Here is a 22,753-nt window from a genome sequence, read left to right on the forward strand (position 1 = left end):
GGGGGTTCATGTTTGGGAACTTAAAGATTTTAAAATTTAAAAAATAAATAAAATTAAAAAAAAAATGCGCATTTTAGGAAGAATGGAACAAATAACAGACTCCAGCAGCATATTGAATAGACTTGTGTTTTACCTTTCCCACTGCAAGGTTTCACTGGGATTGTATAAAACAATGAAGAAGAACATTGTATAAAACATGAGAAGTTATCTCATGTAAGAATCACTTAAAGACATGAGATGCTTTTTCTAAAGCTATCCTACTTTTCAAATCAGAATTATGTTTCTGTTTGTAAGGAAAAAAAGTAGGTAGACAGGGAGATGAGGTTTCTTGTTTTCCCCTTCTCTATCTGTTCATTTCTTGTGGCATACTTCATTTTCATTTCCTGAAGGAGAAAGAAACTATCAAAGTTAATAATGTCATTTTGCCATTTTTGAGAGGAACTAATATTTATGTGTGCCTCAAATGTAAAGTTATTTGAAATCTTATAGAGATTCTACCAGGAGTAATTTGAAAAGTGAAATTACAGACACTCAGACCATTGGCTTTTTCTATGTATCAAAACTAAACATATGAAAAGTCATTAATGTGTCCATATTGATAGGCTTTGTTTTACTCTTCAGTTCTTATAATCCAGTTGATTTCACCAGAGTCATCATGTACTTATAGTCACCAGCTGTCTTCAGACTAAGTCATAGTCTAAGCCAAAAATGAGATGATTGAGTTATTACTATGTATTTATATATAATATCTCATAAACCTTCTTGAGGTTTTTCTTTTTTTTCTCCAATTTATTGTCATGAATACATGTTTGGGGCAAAATAGAATTATGACATGGTGTGCTGTGATGTGAAAGAGTATAATTTGAGTTGAGTTTATTTTATAAAAATAATTCTTTATATTTAGATTCAGAGGTATATTGAGTGTGTTTAATGACATTCTGTTTAATTTAAAGACATTGTTCTATTGCCCTTTTTAAATCTCAGCACTGTTTTCTATAGTTGAAATGAGGCTTTTGGTGCTGCATGTATTTAAGAATACATTTTCCATATCCCTCATTAATTAAATGAATGTGGCCATTTCATAAACATTATACATATGACTTTATGTGAATGTGTAGAAGTATCCTTGCCTTTCTCATCTATGAAATGTGGTGTGTCTTTGCTGTCAAGAGTTCCCATTTCTGTTATATCCCAAACAGGAATCTTCTAGTAGTGGGGAAGGCAACACTTAAAGCTGTGACATGAAATAGCTGGGTTTTTTTTGCTTTTATCTACAGTGTTTCTATTTGGACCTTTTTTTCAGTTATACGCCTGACCATTTTTTGATATTCCACATATATGAATTAGTTTGAAACACTGTAACAATTGTTCTGGCAGGGTGAGGGTCAGGGATGGGGGACTGAGTGACCCAGAGGTTGGGTGAGTTTTCTTGTCTAACAGAGTGAATCCTTAGGGTCTATTTATTTGGGAGCCAAGGTCGACATGGACCCAGGATTCCTACCTCATTGTTTCAGTTTACAACCCATACAACCTAGGCATTGTTTACAGCTGTGCTGTGCTGTCCAGAGCTGTTGAAAAATGAAGCTATAGTCTGAGTTGTACAGTGGGGCACCCACTATCCTCATGGGAGTATTTAAACTTAAACTTACATATAGGAAAGTGTTTACTTCCCCAGTTCCACTAGCTGTGTTTAATATAGTCAGTCATTAGTGCAGATAAAGAATATTTCTATCTTGCATAAGGTTTTATTGAATAATGCTGAAGGATTCTTGTCCTAGACCATGAAAAAAATATTTAAGGGGCTATCTTCTGCTGCAAAATCCTCATGAATAAGCGAAGTGTTGAAAGTTGATTTTGTTTTTTCTTTTTGTTTCCTTGTGTTATAACTGTGTACTGAGGGCACAGGAAATTCATGAAGCACCCTCAGCGTTCTACCAGACTCACTACAAAGTTTGCTCCAGCCCTGCTTTTGTCTCATTAATCAGAGTTCCCTGGTAGCACATCCTCCTTACAGATTTTTTTTTTCCTCTTACATAATTGAAAATCTCTCCTAGTCAGTTTATAGAGGCCTGATCTGTTTGACTATGTGGTCCACTGGAGAAGAGAATGGCAAACCATTTCAGTATTCTTGCCTTGAGAAGCCCATGAACAGCATGAAAAGGCAAAATGATAGGATACTGAAAGTTGAACTCCCCAGGTCGGTAGGTGCCCAATATGCTACTGGAGATCAGTGGAGAAATACCTCCAGAAAGAATGAAGGGAGGGAGCCAAAGAAAAAACAATACCCAGTTGTGATGTGACTGGTGATAGAAGCAAGGTTTGATGCTGTAAAGAGCAATACTGCATAGGAACCTGGAGTGTCAGGTCCATGAATCAAGGCAAATGAAAAGTGGTCAAACAGGAGATGGCAAGGGTGAACGTCGACATTCTAGGAATCAGCGAACTAAAATGGACTGGAATGGGTGGATTTAACCTCAGATGACCATTATATCTACTACTGTGAGCAAGAATACCTTAGAAGAAATGGAGTAGCCATCACGATCAACAAAAGAGTCTGAAATGCAGTACTTGGATGCAGTCTCAAAAACGGCAGAATGATCTCTGTTCGTTTCCAAGGCAAACCATTCAATATCACAATAATCCAAGTCTATGCCCTGAACAGTAACGTGGAAGAAGCTGAAGTTGAATGGTTCTGTGAAGTCCTACAAGACCTATTAGAACTACCACCCCAAAAGGATGTCCTTTTCATTACGGGAGACTGGAATGCAAAACTAGGAAGTAAAGAAACACCTGGAGTAACAGGCAAATTTGGCCTTGGAATGTGGAATGAGGCAGGGCAAAGAGTTTCGCCAAGAGAACGCACTGGTCATAGCAAACACTCTTTCCAACAACACAAGAGAAGACTCTACACATGGACATCACTAGATGGTCAACACCGAAATCAGATTGATTATATTCTTTGCAGCCAAAGATGGAGAAGCTCTATACAGTCAGCAAAAACAAGACTGGGGGCTGATTGTGGCTTAGATCATGAACTCCTTATTGCCAAATTCAGACTTAAATTGAAGAAAGTATGGAAGACCACTAGAGCATTCAGGTATGATGTAAATCAAATCCCTTATGATTATACAGTGGAAGTGAGAAATAGATTTAAGGGACTAGATCTGATAGATAGAGTTCCTGATGAACTGTGGATGGAGGTTCCTGACATTGTACAGGAGACAAGGATCAGACCATCCCCATGGAAAAGAAATGCAAAAAAGCAAAATGGCTGGCTGGGGAGGCCTTACAAACAGCTGTGAAAAGAGAAGCGAAAAGCAAAGGAGAAAAGGAAAGATATAAGCATCTGAATGCAGAGTTCCAAAGAATAGCAAGAAGAGATAAGAAAGCCTTTTTCAGCTATCAGTGCAAAGAAACAGAGGAAAACAACAGAATGGGAAAGACTAGAGATCTCTTCAAGAAAATGAGAGATACCAAGGGAACATTTCATGCAAAGATGGGCTTGATAAAGGACAGAAATGGTATGGACCTAACAGAAGCAGAAGATTTAAGAAGAGGTGGCAAGAATACACAGAACTGTACAAAAAAGATCTTCAAGACCGAGATAATCACTATGGTGTGATCACTCACCTAGAGCCAGACATCGTGGAATGTGAAGTCAAGTGGGCCTTAGAAAGCATCACTACGAACAAAGCTAGTGGAGGTGATGGAGTTCCAGTTGAGCTGTTTCAAATCCTGAAAGATGATGCTGTGAAAGTGCTGCACTCAATATGCCAGCAAATTTGGAAAACTCACCAGTGGCCACAGGAGTGGAAAAGGTCAGTTTTCATTCCAATCCCAAAGAAAGGCAGTGCCAAAGAATGCTCAAACTACCACACAATTGCACTCATCTCACATGCTAGTAAAGTAATGCTCAAAATTCTCCAAGCCAGGCTTCAGCAATACGTGAACCATGAACTTCCACATGACCAAGCTGGTTTTAGGAGCTTGGAAGAGGAACCAGAGGAGCTAAGGCAGAGGAACCAGAGATCAAATTGCCAACATCTGCTGGATCATGGAAAAAGCAAGAGAGTTTGAGAAAACATCTATTTCTGCTTTATTGACTATGCCAAAGCCTTTGACTGTGTGGATCAGAATAAACTGGAAAATTTTGAAAGAGATAGGAATACCAGAGCACCTTACCTGCCTCTTGAGAAACCTATATGCTGGTCAGGAAGCAACAGTTAGAGCTGGACATGGAACAACAGACTGGTTCCAAATAGGAAAAGGAGTGCATCAAGGCTGTATATTGTCACCCTGCTTATTTAACTTCTATGCAGAGTACATCATGAGAAACGCTGGACTGGAAGAAGCACAAGCTGGAATCAAGATTGCCGGGAGAAATATCAATAATCTCAGATATGTGGATGACACCACCCTTATGGCAGAAAGTGAAGAGGAATTAAAAAGCCTCTTGATGAAAGTGAAAGAGGAGAGTGAAAAAGTTGGCTTAAAGCTCAACATTAAGAAAATGAAGATCATGGCATCCGGTCACATCACTTCATAGGAAATAGATGGGGAAACAGTGTCAGACTTTATTTTTCTGGGCTCCAAAATCACTGCAGATGGTGATTGCAGCTGTGAAATAAAAAGATGCTTACTCCTTGGAAAAAAAGTTATGATCAACCTACACAGTATATTCAAAAGCAGAGACATTAGTTTGCCAACAAAGGTCTGTCTAGTCAAGGCTATGGTTTTTCCAGTGGTCATGTATGAATGTGAGAGTTGGACCATGAAGAAGGCTGAGCGCCGAAGAACTGATGCTTTTGAACTGTGGTGTTGGAGAAGACTCTTAAGAGTCCCTTGGATTGCAAGGAGATCCAACCAGTCCATTCTAAAGGAGATCAGTCCTGGGATTTCTTTGGAAGGACTGATGGTAAGCTGAAACTCCAGTACTTTGGCCACCTCATGCAAAGAGCTGACTCACTGGAAAAGCCTCAGATGCTGGGAGGGATTGGGGGCAGGAGGAGAAGGGGACAACAGAGGTTGAGGTGGTTGGGTGGCATCACCGACTCGATGGTTGTGAGTTTGAGTGAATTCCGGGAGTTCGTGATGGACAGGAAGGCCTGGCATGCTGCAGTTCATGGTGTCACAAAGAGTCGGATATGACTGAGTGACTGAACTCACTAACTGATCTGTTTGAGAAGTTGAATAAAAGAAGTCACAGCATTTAGGGGTTTCCTTTTTACCCCACCATCTCCCTACTTTAATGGGCATATACTCAGGTTAAATCCCATTACCATATTATTCCTTTTAAGATGTCTAGAATTGAAACTTTAGGGTTATTTTAAGACAAAAAAAAGCAAAATGTGTAGGAAAAAACAGTATCTAGTTTCTAGTGAAGGCAACATTAAGTTCTTATCGAGGTTAAAAAAACCTGATTATTTACCTTTGTCTCCCTCTTTTCAGAATAATGGTTTCCTTCTTTAACTTACTCGTAGATTGACCAGTATAATTTTTGAAAATAATTTTTAGGATTACAAGCTCATGTAGTTTGATGTGATGTGTTCCAATTTATTGCAATTGTTACTCTTTGCCACTCAGATTTTCCTGCATTTGACTGTTAGAAGCCTCATCACCGTGGCTTCCTCAAGATCTGACTCTGTAGCCCAGGGAACTCTGCTCAGTGTTAATGTGGCAGCCAGGCCGTGAGGGGAGTTTGGGAGAGAATGGATACATGTGTATGTATGGCTGAGTCCCTTGCTGTTCACTTGAAATTGTCACAGCATTTTGTTAATTGGCTATACTCCAGTCTAATATAAAAAGTTAAAAACAAAGAAAAACCCTGGTAACGCCCAAAAGCCTCTTTGCTTGCTGGTATGGCGAGATGTTCCATGTTTATTTTGCACATTTCCTTCAAAAAACCTATAATCACCATTTCTCTAGGATCTTTTAAAGATTTTTTAAAAGCTTTTTTCTCTTTTGTTAACATAATCTATAGAAATACCCACAATACAGAAAGCTGAAAAATCCTTAAGCATTTTATCAATTTGAATATGAATATATTTATTGCAGAAAAGGGTTCTAATGTTAACTCGAAGTTAAAGGGTTAGATAGGTGTCAGCTAATGAGACCACTTGAAGCAGTAATTCAAGACTCAGGGCAAATATATTGTTCCATTTCAAATTAGATTGCACACACTGGCCCTCTGAGCTGTTAGTTTCTCTAACCACACACGTACATAATAGAAAAGAAAATGGAAATCAGCAAAATTATTGCTAACATCTTTGTGCTGTGAGCAGTAAGAAACCAGGGAGTTTTAAATATTTTTAATTTTATGTTCAGCTCATCTAGATGGTTCAGTTTTATCTGCCTGTCCCAGTTTATAAAAGACACAAAGGGCAGGGTAGTTAAAAATCACAGAGTTAGCCTCTGCTGAGGGCTGTTGGACAGACTCAGAATAATTTGTGACGTAAACTAGACCATGGTACTTTTAGTATCTCCAACCCCCTTTTTTTGCTGTTTTTATTGCAGAATTCTTGGCTACACTTTCTTTAGGCTAATTGAAAGTACTTGTAACATTGATTTATCTGCATTATTTACACTGAAAATGTTTCCTTAAAAATCTCTTGTCCAGGTACTTCCCTGGAGGTCCAGTGGTTAAGGCTTTGCCTTCTGGTGGGGGTTTGATCCCTGGTTGGGGAGCTAAGATCCCACATTTTAGCCTTCGTGCCAAAAAAAAAAAAAAAAAAACAAACAAACCTTAAAACAAGTGATGTTGTAACAAATTCAGTCAAGACTTTAAGAAGGGCCCACATAAAAAAATTCTAAAATAGGAAAGATCTTTTGCCCATTTTTGTACCAAAATTCAAATTCCATCTTACTGATACACAAGCCAGCATTTTCCTTTCAGCAAAGTTTCTGTTATAAACAAGCTACAGAAGAGAGATTGGCCAAAATGAACCTCTAGAACTGGTTTTATCTTCACACCTCTGATCTCCTCTTGTCATATCTCGGCCAAGGGCATAGCCTATTTAAGTGAAAATAGGTATGTTCATATCTGTGTCTATTTCTAGATCCTGTCGCTGGGTCAAGTCCAGAGATAACATTTGTAGTTTCATTGGGAAGAAGTTAGTCTTCTTATGTCCCTTTAGTTAAGCAGGGGGAAAACCAGATCACCTCTTTCCTGAGAGAGCCTTCCATACATCTCCATCTCTGAGACTGCACGAAGGCATTATGTAGCAGTTGGCTCTGATACGCTCGCACAGACAAATTGAGTCTGACAGGACTGATGTCTCCTGGACTTGCTGTCATTTGAAATGCTGGCGTGAGGATGGGAGTGGTGAAAGGGGGGCAGGGGAAGAGCTGATTCCTTTAGCGCTTTTGCTATGAAGTTTGGAGAATTTTAACATTTGATAGCTGTGAACTGCTTGATAAGTTGTTTTCCAAATGAGATTGATAACAATAGCTGATTTGGAGCAGCTGGCTAGCTTTTGGTTTCAAGTATGTGCATTTCAATGTACAATTTGATTCTTCATGCCACCCACAAATCTGTTGAAAAGAAAAAGAAAAAGGCTATCTGGTGGAATGGTACTTAGAATGATTCACTCCTTTCCTTTTGGTTTTGTATTTCTTGCATTCACGCCATTCATGTATAGCACTGAAAAAGTATCTTTTTAGAAAAAATTTTATTCTCGTGCTCAGTTTCGTAAAAGACGCACTATGGTATCTGTATTGCAATTCTTTTTTAAAGTACAAGTTATTTTAAGTTTCTAGGATATTTCTGGCTATCTAGTATCTTGTCACAAGTTTTGTATGTGTCTCCACATATTCCAACATGCAAAACTTAGAGATAACCATTTCATGGGCAAACATATTCTGATTGTCTTTCTTAAGTTACTCTCACAGTGAAAGGAGAAGGCAATAATGTTAAAAATGCCTTCTTTCTTTATTAAGAGCCTACTGTGTATAAAATGTTGTGTTCAATTTACTGAAGGTTCTGTAGGAACTAGTATTTGTTACCTAAAGAGCCATACTTCCAATTGTTGCTTGGAGCCAGTCAGTCATCACTTCCGCTTTTTCTGTTCCCACCAGGACCACCATCACTCTTATGGTCTGTGTTACTTCTTGCTTGTGACTCTTGATAATAGTGTTCTGTAAATCATCCCACATTCAGCTGTCACTTAATCTTTTCAAAGCTTCATTCCATATTGTTCTTCTCCAAAGCCTTAAATAATCCCCTTTGTGGTTTGCTGCAGAAAGGCTGGTAGACTTAGGTTGGTATCCATGGCTCTCCATGATCTGCTGTTTTTTAAGCCTGAGCCATTGTGTTTTGCCTCATCCTCTTTTGGTTTCCTAACGGATCCATCACACCTATCCTGTAGTGTCAGTGTGGACCTGGGATCAGCTGCTTCAGCATCTTTCAAAAACTCGTTAGAAATGCAGGTTTCTGGACCCCCACCACAGACCTACTACATCACAGACTCTGTTGGGAGGGTGCTTTGGTGTAAGCATGCCAGGTGGTTCTGATGCATATAGATATTTGGGAAGTCCTGATCCAGGCCAGTCAGGTGACTCACCTTTGCCAGGGTTCCTTTTTCACTGCCCTGCTTTTTGCTTAGAATTCCTGGAATGCCTTGCCTTTCTTTTGGTAAAATCCTGCCAGTAATCCAGGGTCTAGTTGGAGACACTGCTTTTTTCCATGATGTCATTCCTGCTCGCTGTATTCCATGGCATTATTTGGCCTTCCTCCCTGGCACTAATCACTTATTAACCTGTACTCATCATCCAACGTACCTGGCTTATTTTCCCTCCTAAACTGGAAAATCACAGAGGGTGGAATCTGACTCATTTGTGTATCTTGAGATGCACAAATGAGTAGCAGTTCTGCTGTTTTGCACGCAGTAGGCTCTGTAAAAGTAGTCTGTGGCTTATTGATTTTACATAGAAGATTGAGAAAACTAAGCCCTTGCCCAGGAGGCATATAAATATCCTGCTAAATCAAAGTGGCTTATGCTAGCTATTGTTTTGACTTATTGAAGCCAAACTAGACCTAAATGTGATGTGTCTTTAGGGAAGAAGCCAAATGTGCTGGTGTAAAACATTCTAACCTCTACTGTTTAGCTGGAGAAGTTGAATTAACACTGTCATTTCACCTGGTGCCAAAAAAGCAACTTCCATTATTCTGCCAATAATAGACTTTTATCCTGCACGGTGGAGCGTCTCTTAAATCTTACACATAACATTGATGTGCTTTCTTCCACCGATGTATTCATGTAATATTTCCTAAGATGTGACAGTTTGTTCTCATAAAGCATTGCCCAAAAGGTGGCCTGAGCAGAGAGTAAAATTCAAAATGGTTGGCTTCAAGATGACCTGAACATGGGAATAAGATAAGCTTGGGCTGCCTCATTTCACAAACCAGGTTGTTTGTTTCCTAATACAAAGGCATCACGGTTACAGTTTATGGGCTATATACAGTGGTTTGCGTCTCTCATGGTGGTGGGATGGAACAAGGTGAAAAGAGTGAGGAGTCTAAGTGTCTTTGTCTTTCTCCCCTTTCTTCTACCGCCCCCCTCACAGGCTCTGAAAGTGTTCCAGCTGAAATTTCAGATCAGGCTGACTTGCTGCGGCTTCTGAGGCAGTGATTCCAAGCTGCCAGTGTGTGCTGGTGCCAAGCTGCAGGATGGTGCACATAGCCAGGCCATTGCTGCTGCTCCTTGCCTTCTTCCTCCACGCGGATGCTGAGAGTAAGCCATCCTCCCCTTCCCTGGGGGGCTGGGACCATAATGAGTGGTTTTGTTTGCAGTTGGCACCATGCTCAGGGCTGCTGAATATGTTTCCTTTGGAAGTAAATCCTGAGACACTGTGGGATCCTCCTTGGCTACCAGCCAGCCTTTCAGAGAGATTATTGATGTGACTTCCTTACCATTTCCTCTCTTGCTTAATGCCCTTTTTCTTGTGCATCTAACTGCTCCTACTGTTTTGGCTTTTTTTTTTTTTTTTTTTTTTTTAATACTCTTACCAGCCCAGTGGCAAAAGATACTATGAGACCAATGATAGAACACAAACTGGGATTAACCAGTTGTTGGTGCCAATAAGTAAACATTGCTCAGACCCATTAGAAATTTCTTTAGTTTTGTGGCTATGTCTATGTTTAGAAAAATGCACAATGTCACATTGAGCCCAATTAAACTTCCAAGCCCTTGTAGCTGTCATAGCAGCTGTTCTAATGTACCGTTTCCGACAGCTGTCGTGGAGTACAGTATTCAAACAAATCAAGCAGAACTGACAACTCTGTGGCTGGGTGAAGAGTGTGGAAGTGTGAGGAGAATTTTGTGGCATACAGACCCCAAAGTTTGGATTATGGGACTCAGTTTGTGAAGCCAAGATTGTGGTCAGTTAACTTGCCAGTTAATGAGACTGTCATATCTCCTTTGTAATTCAGAAGTCATTAGACCTACCTTGTTTACTTAATGTTTCTTTCTCCGTCTGTCCTTTGGCTTTTGGGGAAGAGACAGTACTGGAAAAAGGCACGTCTGGCTTGCATTCACCGACATGTCTGGTTCTTGCAAGTGGTTTAGCTCTTATGAGAGTTGACCATTCTCTTTGGAGTCCCCTTGGTACTATCAAAGTGTGTAACATCTGTAGTCGTTAACTTTTACTTACACCGACTATTTCAGATTAAACTTGATTCATGTTAAAGATGTTTCAAAGACAGTGATCCTGCGTCCTCTTGGCCCTTACCTATTAATTGCATTTCAACAAGACTTTCCTCAATAGCAGCCAATTTCTTTGTTTAAATAAGGGCTCTAGTTTTTAAAGAGAGCTTTCCAGGAGTGAAAGGAATATTGTTAATGATAGGATACATATGGAACATACATGTTTTAAGCACAGCATTCTCTGGTTAATAATGTACATAGTCTCCTAATTAGCACTTGGGAGTGCTGGTTTAAGGTGAAGCCAAGGAATTTCTACTACAATGCCAGCAAATAATTAACTGGGAAAAGACCCAAATGAAAGACGCTTGTGTTATTTTAAAGCCGTTTATGTCAAAACCTATTTTAATATTGAAATCTAAATTTAGTGTATTAAAGAAATAAGGCATATGGATTTATTTCTCTGTTGTGGCTAGAGTGAAAAAAAATAAGTTGTTCTACAGTTTTTAATTTTTGGAAAAAGCATATTAAGACCGCGGGAATTCACTTTAATATCATATCTTAGAGATTTTCTTAAAGTTACTACACCTAATTGTCATATATCCGCGAAGTTATCGTTCTAGACAAGTAAGCATATTCTTCTACTGAAAAGCTTTGCTTTTGCTTAATTCTCTGGTGAAAAGTGGCAGACAGATACCAAGCATTGAAGAACAAGTACTTTTAAAATTTAAAATTATCTTTTAAAGACAGTCTACTATTCCTCCTCTTGTTCTCCCTCTTCTCTTTCTCTTCCACTCTTTCCTCACATTTCTTATCCAGTAGAATCTTAAGCAAGAAATTACAAAGGCCTGAGTAAGTGATTATTAGTTACATTAAGATATTTACCATGTTATATATATATGTGATACCAATTTTCAACCTCAAGATGTAATCTGGAAAATAATCCTTACTCTCTCACTCTTCCCTTTGCACTACAAGGAGGGGCAGGCTTCTTCTTTGCCAGATTAATTTTGTTTAGTTTTTGTGTCTCCTCAACCTTACTTTAGGATATTTTCCCTTTAATACATTCTTTTGCCATTGTTGAACAGCATATGTAACCTGAGTATTCCTGGGGAAATGAAGAATCAGCCATGGTTTTTCTTTTCTTTTTTTTTTTAGGTACATTGTAAAAGAAGAAAGAACATCCCCTAGTAATCTATTGGAGGATATTCATGGTGCATGTAAACACATATAGAGCCTGAGATACAATTTTAGCCACTAAGAATGTTTAAAGAACAATGGATAAAATAGGATTTAGACTGTAAGCCATTAAATTGTGCCATTAGCATCACTTAAAACACCGAAAAAAATAAAGATAGAAGTTACAATGAAGAAAAAATTGATTCTTCACCGTCGTATAAAGATGGTATTTCTCAGGCTTGTATTACCTGGGCCATGATTTGTTTCTCTATGATTTCTTTAGAATATCTAGCTATATTTTTTCCCTCTTTCCTAACTGTATTTTATATTTGTACAAGGCATTGGAAGTTATATTTCAAAATTTAATAGTAGCTTGTCAAAGCCATTCAGTTACTATGGAATAATTTCTTTTTAAATATTATTCTCTTTTGAAGAAGGGATGATATGTTAGGTTGGGAGTGGAAAGCAGCCACTCTGGTGAACTCTCTTAACTCTATGTGTTCAACTCCCTCCCTTTAGAAATGATTAATTCCAAAGAGCCATGACGTTAGGCTTATGATCTGTTGTGTGGAACACCAGAGCAAAGTGCTGGTGTGATGTTGCATTTAGAAGAGCTCTCGTGAGCCTTGGTTCAAACCCAGGTTGAAGAATTGTGATAATATCCCTTCAGCAAAAATTTATAGTTTTTGCAGTGCCTATGTAAAGTGCCTGGTCAATCTCCACTATTATTTTTAAAGACTACACGTGTGCGTGGATCCTATTTCTTTTTGTCCTAGGTGTGTAACACTTGAAATGTTGTCTCTTATTGCTTCTTGAACGCACATACACATGGTAGAGCTGTGGTCTCAGGGAAGAGTCAAGTCTCTCTCAGTATTAAGAGTAGCCCTTCTGCCTGCCAGGCTGACCAGTTTTCTGTCGTGGTTTGACTGAGATCAGTTTGGTGTTAATATGCGTGCAAATTCTAGATGAATTTAGAATATATTATATTAATATAATCCTGGGGTAAATATCTTTCTGTTGGTTCAGTTTTCATAATAGTTTCTGATAATTTTATTTAGTATTAGTTTGCTATTTACCAGTCATTTTTTTTGTTTTTTAAACTAAATGCAGACCAAGAATCTGCTGTTAAATCTTCTTCTATAAAACTGATTTCACTACAATGAAATCATTTACAGTCTAGACCTGAGTTTATGCTTTTTGGCCACTGTCATTGGACGTGAGTGTTACTGGATCTTTATTATAAACACAACTGTCGACAGATGAATTCCTAAAACGGTTTAGGTCATCTTTTTCCCACTGCTTTTTGCCACTTTGCTGTCTCAGATGGTGAACACACCCTCATTTTCCTTCTTGCTGTTAATGAACCTCCCTGTAGTCCCCAACAACTTGCAGTACTTCTGTCCTATATGAAAGCAACTAGGTTTCTTTTATCCCCCCTCTGGTAGTGTATCTCTCTGTCCAGTGTAACTAGATTATTTCTTTGACATTAGAGAATAGATTGACAGCGGTATTGTAAGATGACCATTTTTTCCTTGCTTGTTTTCTGTGCTACTCAGTAAAGTAAGCTCTGAAACCAGAGTCTGGTTTTAAATTCTGGCTGTCCTTCTGTAACCTGGAGCATGATGCCTCGTACTCTTTGCCTCAATTTCCTATCTTAAAAATGTGGATGGTGAGTGATGATGGTGATGGCATAGAATAGTGCCTTCTCAGGTTTATTGAGGATGAAATGAATTAATGTAAAACACACATCAGCAGATAACACACAGTAGATATTTAATAAGTGTTATCTATTACTATTCAAAAACATTCAGCTAACATTTTTCATTGAGCACTTGTGTTTAGGTACTGTGCTAAAATTATTTAAATTTGATCTACAGATTATCAAAATTTGGATGATTGATAAGCCAGATAAACCAGATTTTCTTGCAGTGTGTTAAAGTCCCCAGCTTGCCTCTCTGTTAAAAAAAAAAAAAATCCTATACATAGGCAACTCTTATAAACTGTTCCAGGAGTTAATCTGAAGATCAAGAGGGAAAAATTTGAAGCATATCTGCTTTTTCAAGCTTAAGATAGTACCAGTTTAAAATTAATTTAGCTTGGGTCTAATGGATAATGGAAAGTGTTTCCATCTTCCTGTTTTGTTCCTTCCTGTAATGAATTTTCTTGAGCTGCTCAGAAGGAGGAGCTGGAGATATTTACTCTAACCAAATACAGGAATATATGGGCCCCTGGTCCGGAAAGTTCGAGATGGAAGTAAACATAGTAATGAAGAGAGTAAGTGGCTTTTGATATGGCCAGAAATTATTCTTCAGGAAGAAAACTAAAAAATAGGAAAATGATGAGTTTGAAGGGCAGGGCAAATGATTCCTTTTGTATTTTGCAGAAATTACTTCTGCAAAGAAGCCTAACTCAAGTAGTTGGATCACCAAAATGAAGTTAGGAATGGAAAGACTGTCTATTTTCTGTCATCAAAATGTGTTCCTTCCAGTAGACAGGGCTATTTCACTGAGAGCATTCATAGCTCATCAGAAATGTCCTTTAGTTTTTATTTTGGATTATGAGTGTTTACGTATGTATGATGTATGTATATATGCTTGCATGTATTTATGTATATAGATCACAAACCATTTAACCATCTATTAAAATGTATTAATTGCTAGGGATGATGAAAATGTTCTAAAATTAGATTGGGGTGCTGATACTAATTGGATATACAGGTACAAAATACCATTGAAGTAGGACATTTTGAATGGGTGATCTATATGTCTGTGAATCATATTCCAGTAAAGCTATTTGGAAAACAAAAGGTAAACTGCTGCTTAGCACAGCTCTCTGGTTAGATTCCCTTTGGTGTATGTCACCTGAATAAAGTGTACTGGTTCCTTGGGCCAGTTAGAATAGACATCCTCATTGACGAAAGCAGGAAGAAAGCCAGTTCATTTTCCATGCTTATCAATGCCTTCCTTGTTTTCCTTTTCTCTGAATTTGCAGAGATGTGACAAAATACAAAAACCCTTACTGCTCCCTCCTTCCTCCCCTCACAGTAAAGTAGCTAGCTAAATTAGCACCATCCAGCTGTCTGCAGCAAGAAAAGTATTCCAACTATTTCACTTATCCTTTGCAGAGTTTTCTGTAGCTTTCTCAATTAATTGCTCCCAGCAGAGCTGTACCTATCTAGTAAGGTTAAGAATATGTCACACAATCAACAAATGTGTATACTTCAAAGCATTTTATTGTGTATAGAGGGACTTGCTTTATTTTTAGTCCAAGATAGGACGTATTTGTTATCTCTGATCTCTACTTGTGATGAGGCCCTTAAGCTTGACAGATGGAACAACATCTGAAATATTTGTGAATTGCTTCTTGTTACTGCTCATAGCCCAGTGATATTTGACTATACTGTTTTGTGATTCCTTAATTTCTTTCCCAGGACATTCTTAGTTTCTTTAATTTTCCTCACGTAGTTACTATTTACCTGATAAGTTTGATCTGTTTGGGAGCCTCCACTCTTCTGCCTTTGTTGTCCTGCTTCAGTAAATTCAGAGAATTCCCAACCAGTGTCCATCTTGAAATAAAGAATTAAAAGTACTGGTGCTTGGGTGGAAATTGATTCTCTTACCTATAATTTTGCTTTTTCTCTTTCCCTTAGCTTGCTTTAGATTTATTTATTCATTTGTGATGCAATGTGTATGTGTTAGAGAGAGAGAGAGCACTAGTGAGTGAGCATGTACTCCATGGAAAGCTTTGTGTATAATGGTGGGGATACAAAGATTTAAAGAAGTGTGGTTCCACATCAACTTGTAATCTTCCTTTGGATTTCTTAGCTCACTTTTCAAAACTCTCTCAAGCAGCACTCCCAGGCTTTATCTCCAGGCAGGAAGTCTTTCTTAAGAATATAGACTTGGAAGCCGAATGTGCTTAGTTGCTCAGTCAGGTCCAACTCTTTGCGACCCTATGGACTATATAGTCCATGGAATTCTCTAGGCCAGAATACTGGAGTAGGTAGGCTTTCCCTTTTCCAGGGGATCTTCCTAATTCAGGGGTTGAACTCAGGTCTCCCGCTTTGCAGGCAGATTCTTTACAAGCTGAGCCCCAAGTGAAGCCCTGTGTTCAGATCTTGCCTCTGCTGTATAAGTGTTCTGACCATGTGCAAGTTACAAGTCTGTAGGCCATTTTCATATCTGTAAAATGAAGATGAAAAATGGCATGCATTCGATATGGATATCTTAAGGATTAAATAGAGAACTGCTTATAAAGTATTTTGAAGAATAGGATTAAATATTCACTAAATGTTAGTTGCTATTGTGCTTTTTTCTCATTGATTTGCATCATTTCCAAATTAGAATCATATGTATGTAGATCTAAACATTTAGATCAATATTTAGAACATTGGTGATCCCATTAACTTCATAATTTGAGCAGTATCTTCTGAAACTGTAAAATATATTATTATATATACAGTTTTGCCACCAAAAGGCATTGACTGATTGGTACATTCATGTATTTAATACTCCCTTTAATGATTATTTATTGGACATATTTCCTGTGTCAAGTGTTGAAGTAACTACTGGCTAAAAAAGGATGAGGTAAAGAAATAGGATCCTTACCCCATAGAGGGATGATTAATCTCAAAATTTTTATATGTTCAGTGATAAATATTATGAGGGGAGAAAATAAGGAGGCTAGTGTCTCAGCTATTCAGAAGAGTAATAACAAGTTTCTGAAGCAGTGATTTATTTTTTTGCTTATTGTGAAATAATTTTAAACTTGAAAGAAATTAAAATTGTAAAGTATTTTCCATGTAGACTTCACACATATTTCCCCAATAATGATGTGTTACATAATTGCAGTACATTATCAAAATCAGAAAGTCAATATTAGCACGACTATTAACTACAGGTTTTACTAGTTTTCACATCATTTTTTTAAAAAAGATGTAGTTCTATTAAAGAAGATCAAATGCATAGCTCTTAGGGAATGATTTTTGAGTTAGCACTTGATGGATGAATAGAAGTTAACTAAACTACACCTGAGGAGCTGTTAAAGTTCAAGAAACTTTTATATGGCAAGACAGGGACAACCTACTGTATTCTGGGGACTTGAAAGAATGGATGTAACTGGATCCCAGGTGGTGAGAAGGAGGAAGTAATCAAATAAGAATATACAAGTAAGCAGGGCTATCTAATGCGAGGCTTTAGAACTTGTTCAGAATCTTGGGTTTTACTCCAAGGACAGCTGGAAGAGGAACAGAAAGATGTGAAAAAACAGCAGTGTGATGGGAGCAGGGATGGAAAAGTCTTTGGAGCCAGGCCAGCAAAAATGTCCTTGAGATCTTTGAAGAGTCTTGTTGAAAGTTAAAAGATGGGAAGCAGGAGAGAAGAGTGATGGCAGTTAGGAAGACCAGATGGCCTTGAAACTGGAAAGAAAAAAATTAGTTGATTTTACTGAGATATATTCTTCTAAAACTTGAACCAACAACAGATTATCATAATTCTGAGTGAAAGTAAAAGCTAATGAGGGACATGTAATTCTTTATTTTTAGCATGTCCTTTTTCTCCTAAATACATCATTGCTCATAATTTCTCTTTTTGGTTGTTCAGACAATTTTATTTAAACTTACCTTTATATTAATGTATTCGTAAAAAAAAAAAAGTACCTTGGAATCCAGAATTAGTGTAAAACTGTGAATGAACTTTAAAACCTTACTAGAAAAGGTATTTCAATTTAGTTTTTGTTCTCTAACGAAGTTTTTAAATTCACTTTACAATGTGATGGATTTTGTATAGTCACAACATAGTGTTCTGACAGTTCTTTTATACTACAGTTACTAAATGTGACATTAAAATACACTAAGTACTTATGTTTTCATATTTAAAAAGTAGTGCATAGTACGTTACTTTTGGGCTATAAGTGCAGGAAGTAAAAGGAGCTGATTAAATGCATTCCAGTAGTTTATTTTCTCTCTTAGTTTTTCCTCTGTTTGTTATTTTTGCTGAATTGCTTCCCTTTGGCTTAGCTGGTAAAGAATCCACCTGCAATGCAGGAGACCTGGGTTCGATCCCTGGGTTGGGAAGATCCCCTGGAAAAGGGAACAGCTACCCATTCCAGTATTCTGGCCTGGAGAATTCCATGGATTGTATAGTCCATGGGGTCGTAGAGTCGAACATGACTGAGTGACTTTCATTTCACTTCACTTCATAAAGGAGTGAGAGAAAAATAAATTGTGGTTGTTTGTTTACCACAAAAAAATTTCAGACCTTAAGTTCTGCATACCATTGACCAGATCATTAGAACTATCTGTATTATTTATGCAGCATGGGACTTTTTATTTTTACCTAAAGACAGATATTTTGGGTAATGACAAACATGTTTTAAAAAGAGCCTGTTTTTTTTCTCGGTACACCTTTAAAGGTTTTTAAATTGTTTTATATCTGGTCAAGTTAAGATTTTTGTGAACCTCATTTTGATTGGTAACAAAAGTTTACAACTTGATTTTCAAAATGTTACTGCTGCTGCTGCTAAGTCGCTTCAGTTGTGTTCGACTCTGTGCGACCCCATAGACGACAGCCCACCAGGCTCCCCGTCCCTGGGATTCTCCAGGCAAAAACACTGGAGTGGGTTGCCATTTCCTTCTCCAGTGCATAAAAGTGAAAAGTGAAAGTGAAGTCACTCAGTCGTGTCCGACTCTTAGCGATCCCATGGACTGCACCCCACCAGGCTCCTCCGTCCATGGGATTTTCCAGGCAAGAGTACTGGAGTGGGGCGCCATTGCCTTCTCCAAATGTTACTGCAACCACCTATTAATAAAAATATTAGCTATTAAAAATAAAGACTAAGGGAAGGCATTCATTGTTTTCAGCTGTAGTGATTTTAGGTTGTTACAAAGAGCACCTCTTTAATGTCTATGTGTATCCTTTAAAAGTAAATTTAAATCACAATGTTTAGTTTAAAATTAACGTTTAATTCAGATGCCTACTGTGTGCCCCAAACAAGCCACAGCCTGGTTCTTGTTATCACAGAATTTACACTCTCGCTGGGCAGGGAGGAGAGAAGCATGCAGCACAAGGTTATGAACAAGAGATAAATGAACGGTGTGACTTTGATAGTTATAAATGCAGCAGAGATAATGAAATGGGGTGATGTGCTGTGAAAGTAAGGGGGTTATTAGAGGAGGGGACAGGGCATTGCTTAATTTTCTATCAAGGAAGGTGTTGCCTAGTGAGAAACAACACTTAAGCTGAGTGATGGGGAGCCACTAGCTGTGAAAAAGTAGAGTTCAGGGCATCCAGGCAAATGAACAGTGATTCACAAAAGCCTGAAGGAAAGAAGCCTCCTAAGTTCAAAGGAAAAAATAAGGCCCAAGGGTCTGAGGCACAATGGGTGGGAAGGCAGGACAGCAGGGTGGGGCTAGACCATGTGGCCCTGTGGGCCTTAAAAGGTGTTGGATTGCTCCAGTATGTGGGAAACCCATGTGTTCTTGGGATATCTATCTATGAAACCTTAGTTGGGAACACTGTCCTCTACTGGGACAAAGTAAATGTTTCTTTCTCAAATAGTTCATTGAAGGGTTGGTGCAATCATCTCTGATTAGGTTCTAAATTCATTTTCTAATAAGCTCCTTGAATGAAATTTCCTTTGTGCCATCCAAGTAGACTTTGGACACTGAAACCTTTGGTTAACAAGAGCAAAAATAATCTGCTTTTAGCTCTGGCATAATTTGTTTTTCTTTTGAAGCAGATGATATTTCTGCATTGGAAATATGCAGTGAAGTCTACATTCCATCAATATCCAGAGCTGGAGAGGACTAAGGAGGTACATATGAAAATGCAGCTTTTTTTTATTGGAAAGTGATGGCCAGCATACCTTTGCAGGGAAGAAGGGAGATTCTATAGGCCTTTCATCTATATGGTTCCATTTAGTTAAGAACCATGGTGTTCATTTGGTAAAGAATCTGCCTACAGTGCAGGATACCTGGGTTCAATCCCTAGGTTGGGAAGATCCCCTGGAGAAGCAAATGGTAACCCACTCCAGTATTCTTGCCTGGAAAATCTATGGACAGAGAAGTCTGGTGGGCTACAACCCTTGGGCTCACAAGAGTTGGACACGTCTTAGCAACCACACCACCACCACACAGCAACAGGATTCCTAAGTGACTCCTGTAGGGAAAGTATGTCCTCTATATAGATGAAATAATTTTAATTCACTTTTTCATGGTAAATTTATTTTATTTGAAGGAAATCTATTGCTTATGTGATTTAACATATTGGACTTAGTTTTAAGCCCAGGGGAGTTATAGGATAATAAATAAATTAAGGATTATTAAACTATAACTTAAATATGTTTTCTCTTAAATAGTACACAGGGTTAGCAACCAGATATGGCTTAAATTCTGGTTCCTCTGCTTACCTTGAACACTTTTCTCAATTCTTCTGACCGTTTGGGGATGCTCATGCTTGTAAGCAACTCTTACAAGTTGCTGTGAGATTCAAATGAAATCCCTTATGCAAAGTGCTGTGAATACCTGATGCATGGCAGGTATTCAGTAAAGGTTCATCTTTATCCCATTTAGAAGCCAACTTGCCTGATGTATGTATAAATCAATTATCTTGCATTTTCTCCTAGCTGAGATGATTTTCAGTCCAAGGAATGAAGCAATACCTTGAACAGCAACAAATGAAGCATAATGAAAAAAGCATCCATGTCATAGATTTGTTTTATAATTTATATGCTGAACTCGGTTAAATCTCTCCTTGCTCTATTTGTGCCATCAGTGTAGCCCGGAGTTTGTCAAGCTTAACACTGTTGACGTTTTGGGCTGGGTAATGCTTTGTGTTGGGTGGGGTTTGCCCTGAGTATTGTAGAATGTGTAGCCACGTCCCTGGCTTATTCCCAGTAACAGTCTAGCCCCCAGTTGTGACAACCAGAAGTTGTCAGATGCAGCTAAATGTTCCCAGAGGGGCAAAGATACCCTTGGTTAAGAAGACTAATAATGTGTAAGTGCTGGTGCAGGATGGGCTCCCTTGGTGGCTAAGACTGTAAGGAATCCGCCTGCAATACAGGAGACTCACGTTCAGCATCCGGATTGGGAAGATGGCAACCCACTCCAGTATTCTTGCCTAGAGAATCCCATGGACAGAGGCGCCTAGGGGGCTACAGTCCATGGGGTTGCAGAGAGTTGGGCACAACTGAACGACTAGTACTTTTCACTTTCTGGTCCAGAATGCTGGTGCAGAGAATAGAAGAGGGAGATTCTGCCCTTGTAACAGAAGGGGGAAGTTTTGTCAGAAATATGTTCGGCATTTTGTGAGGTCTTGAAATCAGCTCTGCAAACTGATAAAGCTAAATGTGATTTCTGTTTAATATCTGTATAACCAGGAACTGATTGCCTAATTTCTTTATGTGTCAATTTGTTATGTAGAGTATTGCATGATAATTGTAGGGTTGTTGTGAAGATTAATATTAACCAATATAAGGTGCTTAGAACTATATGTTACGCATAGTAAGCACTAAATAAATATTAGCCATTGTTATTACATCAATAAGTTTCTTTATAGTATATTAATTTTGTTAATTTATTATTTTTATTTTACTTTGTTTTAGTAATAAAATCCACTTTATCTCATAGCAGTGATCATGGAAATACCATCCCCTTCTATAATTTTTAAACATTTTATATCTTACCTTATTCCTGAATACTCTAGGAGTAGGGAGGATTCCTTTTATCATCTGCAGTTCAGTTCAGTCGCACAGTCGTGTCCTACTCTTTGCAACCCCATGGACTGCAGCATGCCTGGCTTCCCTGTCCATCACCAACTCCTGGAGCTCGCGCAAACTCATGTCCATTGAGTCAGTGATGCCATCCAACCACCTCATCCTCTATCATCCCCTTCTTCTCCTGCCTTCAGTCTTTCCTAGCATCAGGGTCTTTTCCATGAGTCAGTTCTTTGCATCAGGTGGCCAGAGTACTGGAGCTTCACCTTCAGCATCAGTCACTTCTCAGATAAAAGAAACCAAGGGTCAGAACAGATGACTTTCCTGGAGCAAAAAGATGAGAAGGTGATGGAGAAAGCCCTAAAATTCAGCTCTCTTGATGCTTTGTCTGTGGAAGAGGCAGAGTGATTAAAAAGAGCAGGCACAAGAACAAAATGCTTAGTGACCAGAAACCTGGACAAGGGGACAGAGGGCTGTCACCACCAAGGGAGATTTCAGAGGCCCATCTCCACTGCAGTGGTGCTGGGACTTCATTCATAGCAGAGCGAGGATTCAGAATCACGGAGGAAAGGTTATACCATACCCATAGTTTATGCACTGTGTAAGAACTAGAGAACCATTGAATGACTTTTAGGAAGGCTTCTGTCCTGTTTGAATTAAAAAAAAAAATACTATCAACTTGGAAATGTTTGCATCCGTGCAACTAGTATTTTATTATAAAATGATTTTCCGTTATCATTAGGCTTCCTTGTTGCTCTCATCTGCCAATTTGAATTGAAATTGTCAGCAGTAAGTTCTGACTTTAAGCATGACTTTAACCACCGTAAGCATGGTGTGATCATCTTCTTAGTCATGTTCTGGTAGATAGGAAATCATGGACAAACTATTCTATAGCTCCTCTCAAGGTGGAGTCAGATTCTCCTCCCCTTGAATTGGGCTTGTTTCCTTGAGGTGCTTTAATGAATACAGTGCTGCAGCAGAGATGCTGTACTTGTCCTGGGTTTAACCCTTTTAAGTCTGGGAGCTTCCATGTCCACTCTGTGGTGCCTGGAGTCATTGTAGAAAGATGCCCAGCTGTTTTGTTGGAGGGACCCCATGGAAAGAAAGAACTGCCCACAAGGCCTGCACATATTGTGGCCTTCCAGATATTCTAGCTGGAGCCCAGCCTTCTCCTGGTGTCATGAGAGTGATCTCAAATGAGTTGAGTAGAACTACCCAACTGAAGC

General features: G+C 38.6%; 1 protein-coding gene across 34 annotated transcripts in view; it reads left to right on the forward strand.

Moving 5' to 3' along the window:
• The window catches only part of PTPRD (protein tyrosine phosphatase, receptor type D), a 573,002-nt gene that overhangs the window by 108,416 nt on the left and 441,833 nt on the right, over nt 1–22,753 (forward strand). For all 34 annotated transcript variants that reach the window (XM_018051970.1, XM_018051972.1, XM_018051971.1 and 31 more), the window contains exon 2: nt 9,562–9,728. In XM_018051970.1, the coding sequence (XP_017907459.1) occupies nt 9,665–9,728 (64 nt within the window). In that variant the 5' untranslated portion in view covers nt 9,562–9,664. The remainder of the gene's footprint in view (nt 1–9,561; nt 9,729–22,753) is intronic.

The sequence above is a fragment of the Capra hircus genome, chromosome 8 (assembly GCF_001704415.2).
Source record: "Capra hircus breed San Clemente chromosome 8, ASM170441v1, whole genome shotgun sequence".
Taxonomy (NCBI): Eukaryota; Metazoa; Chordata; class Mammalia; order Artiodactyla; family Bovidae; genus Capra; species Capra hircus.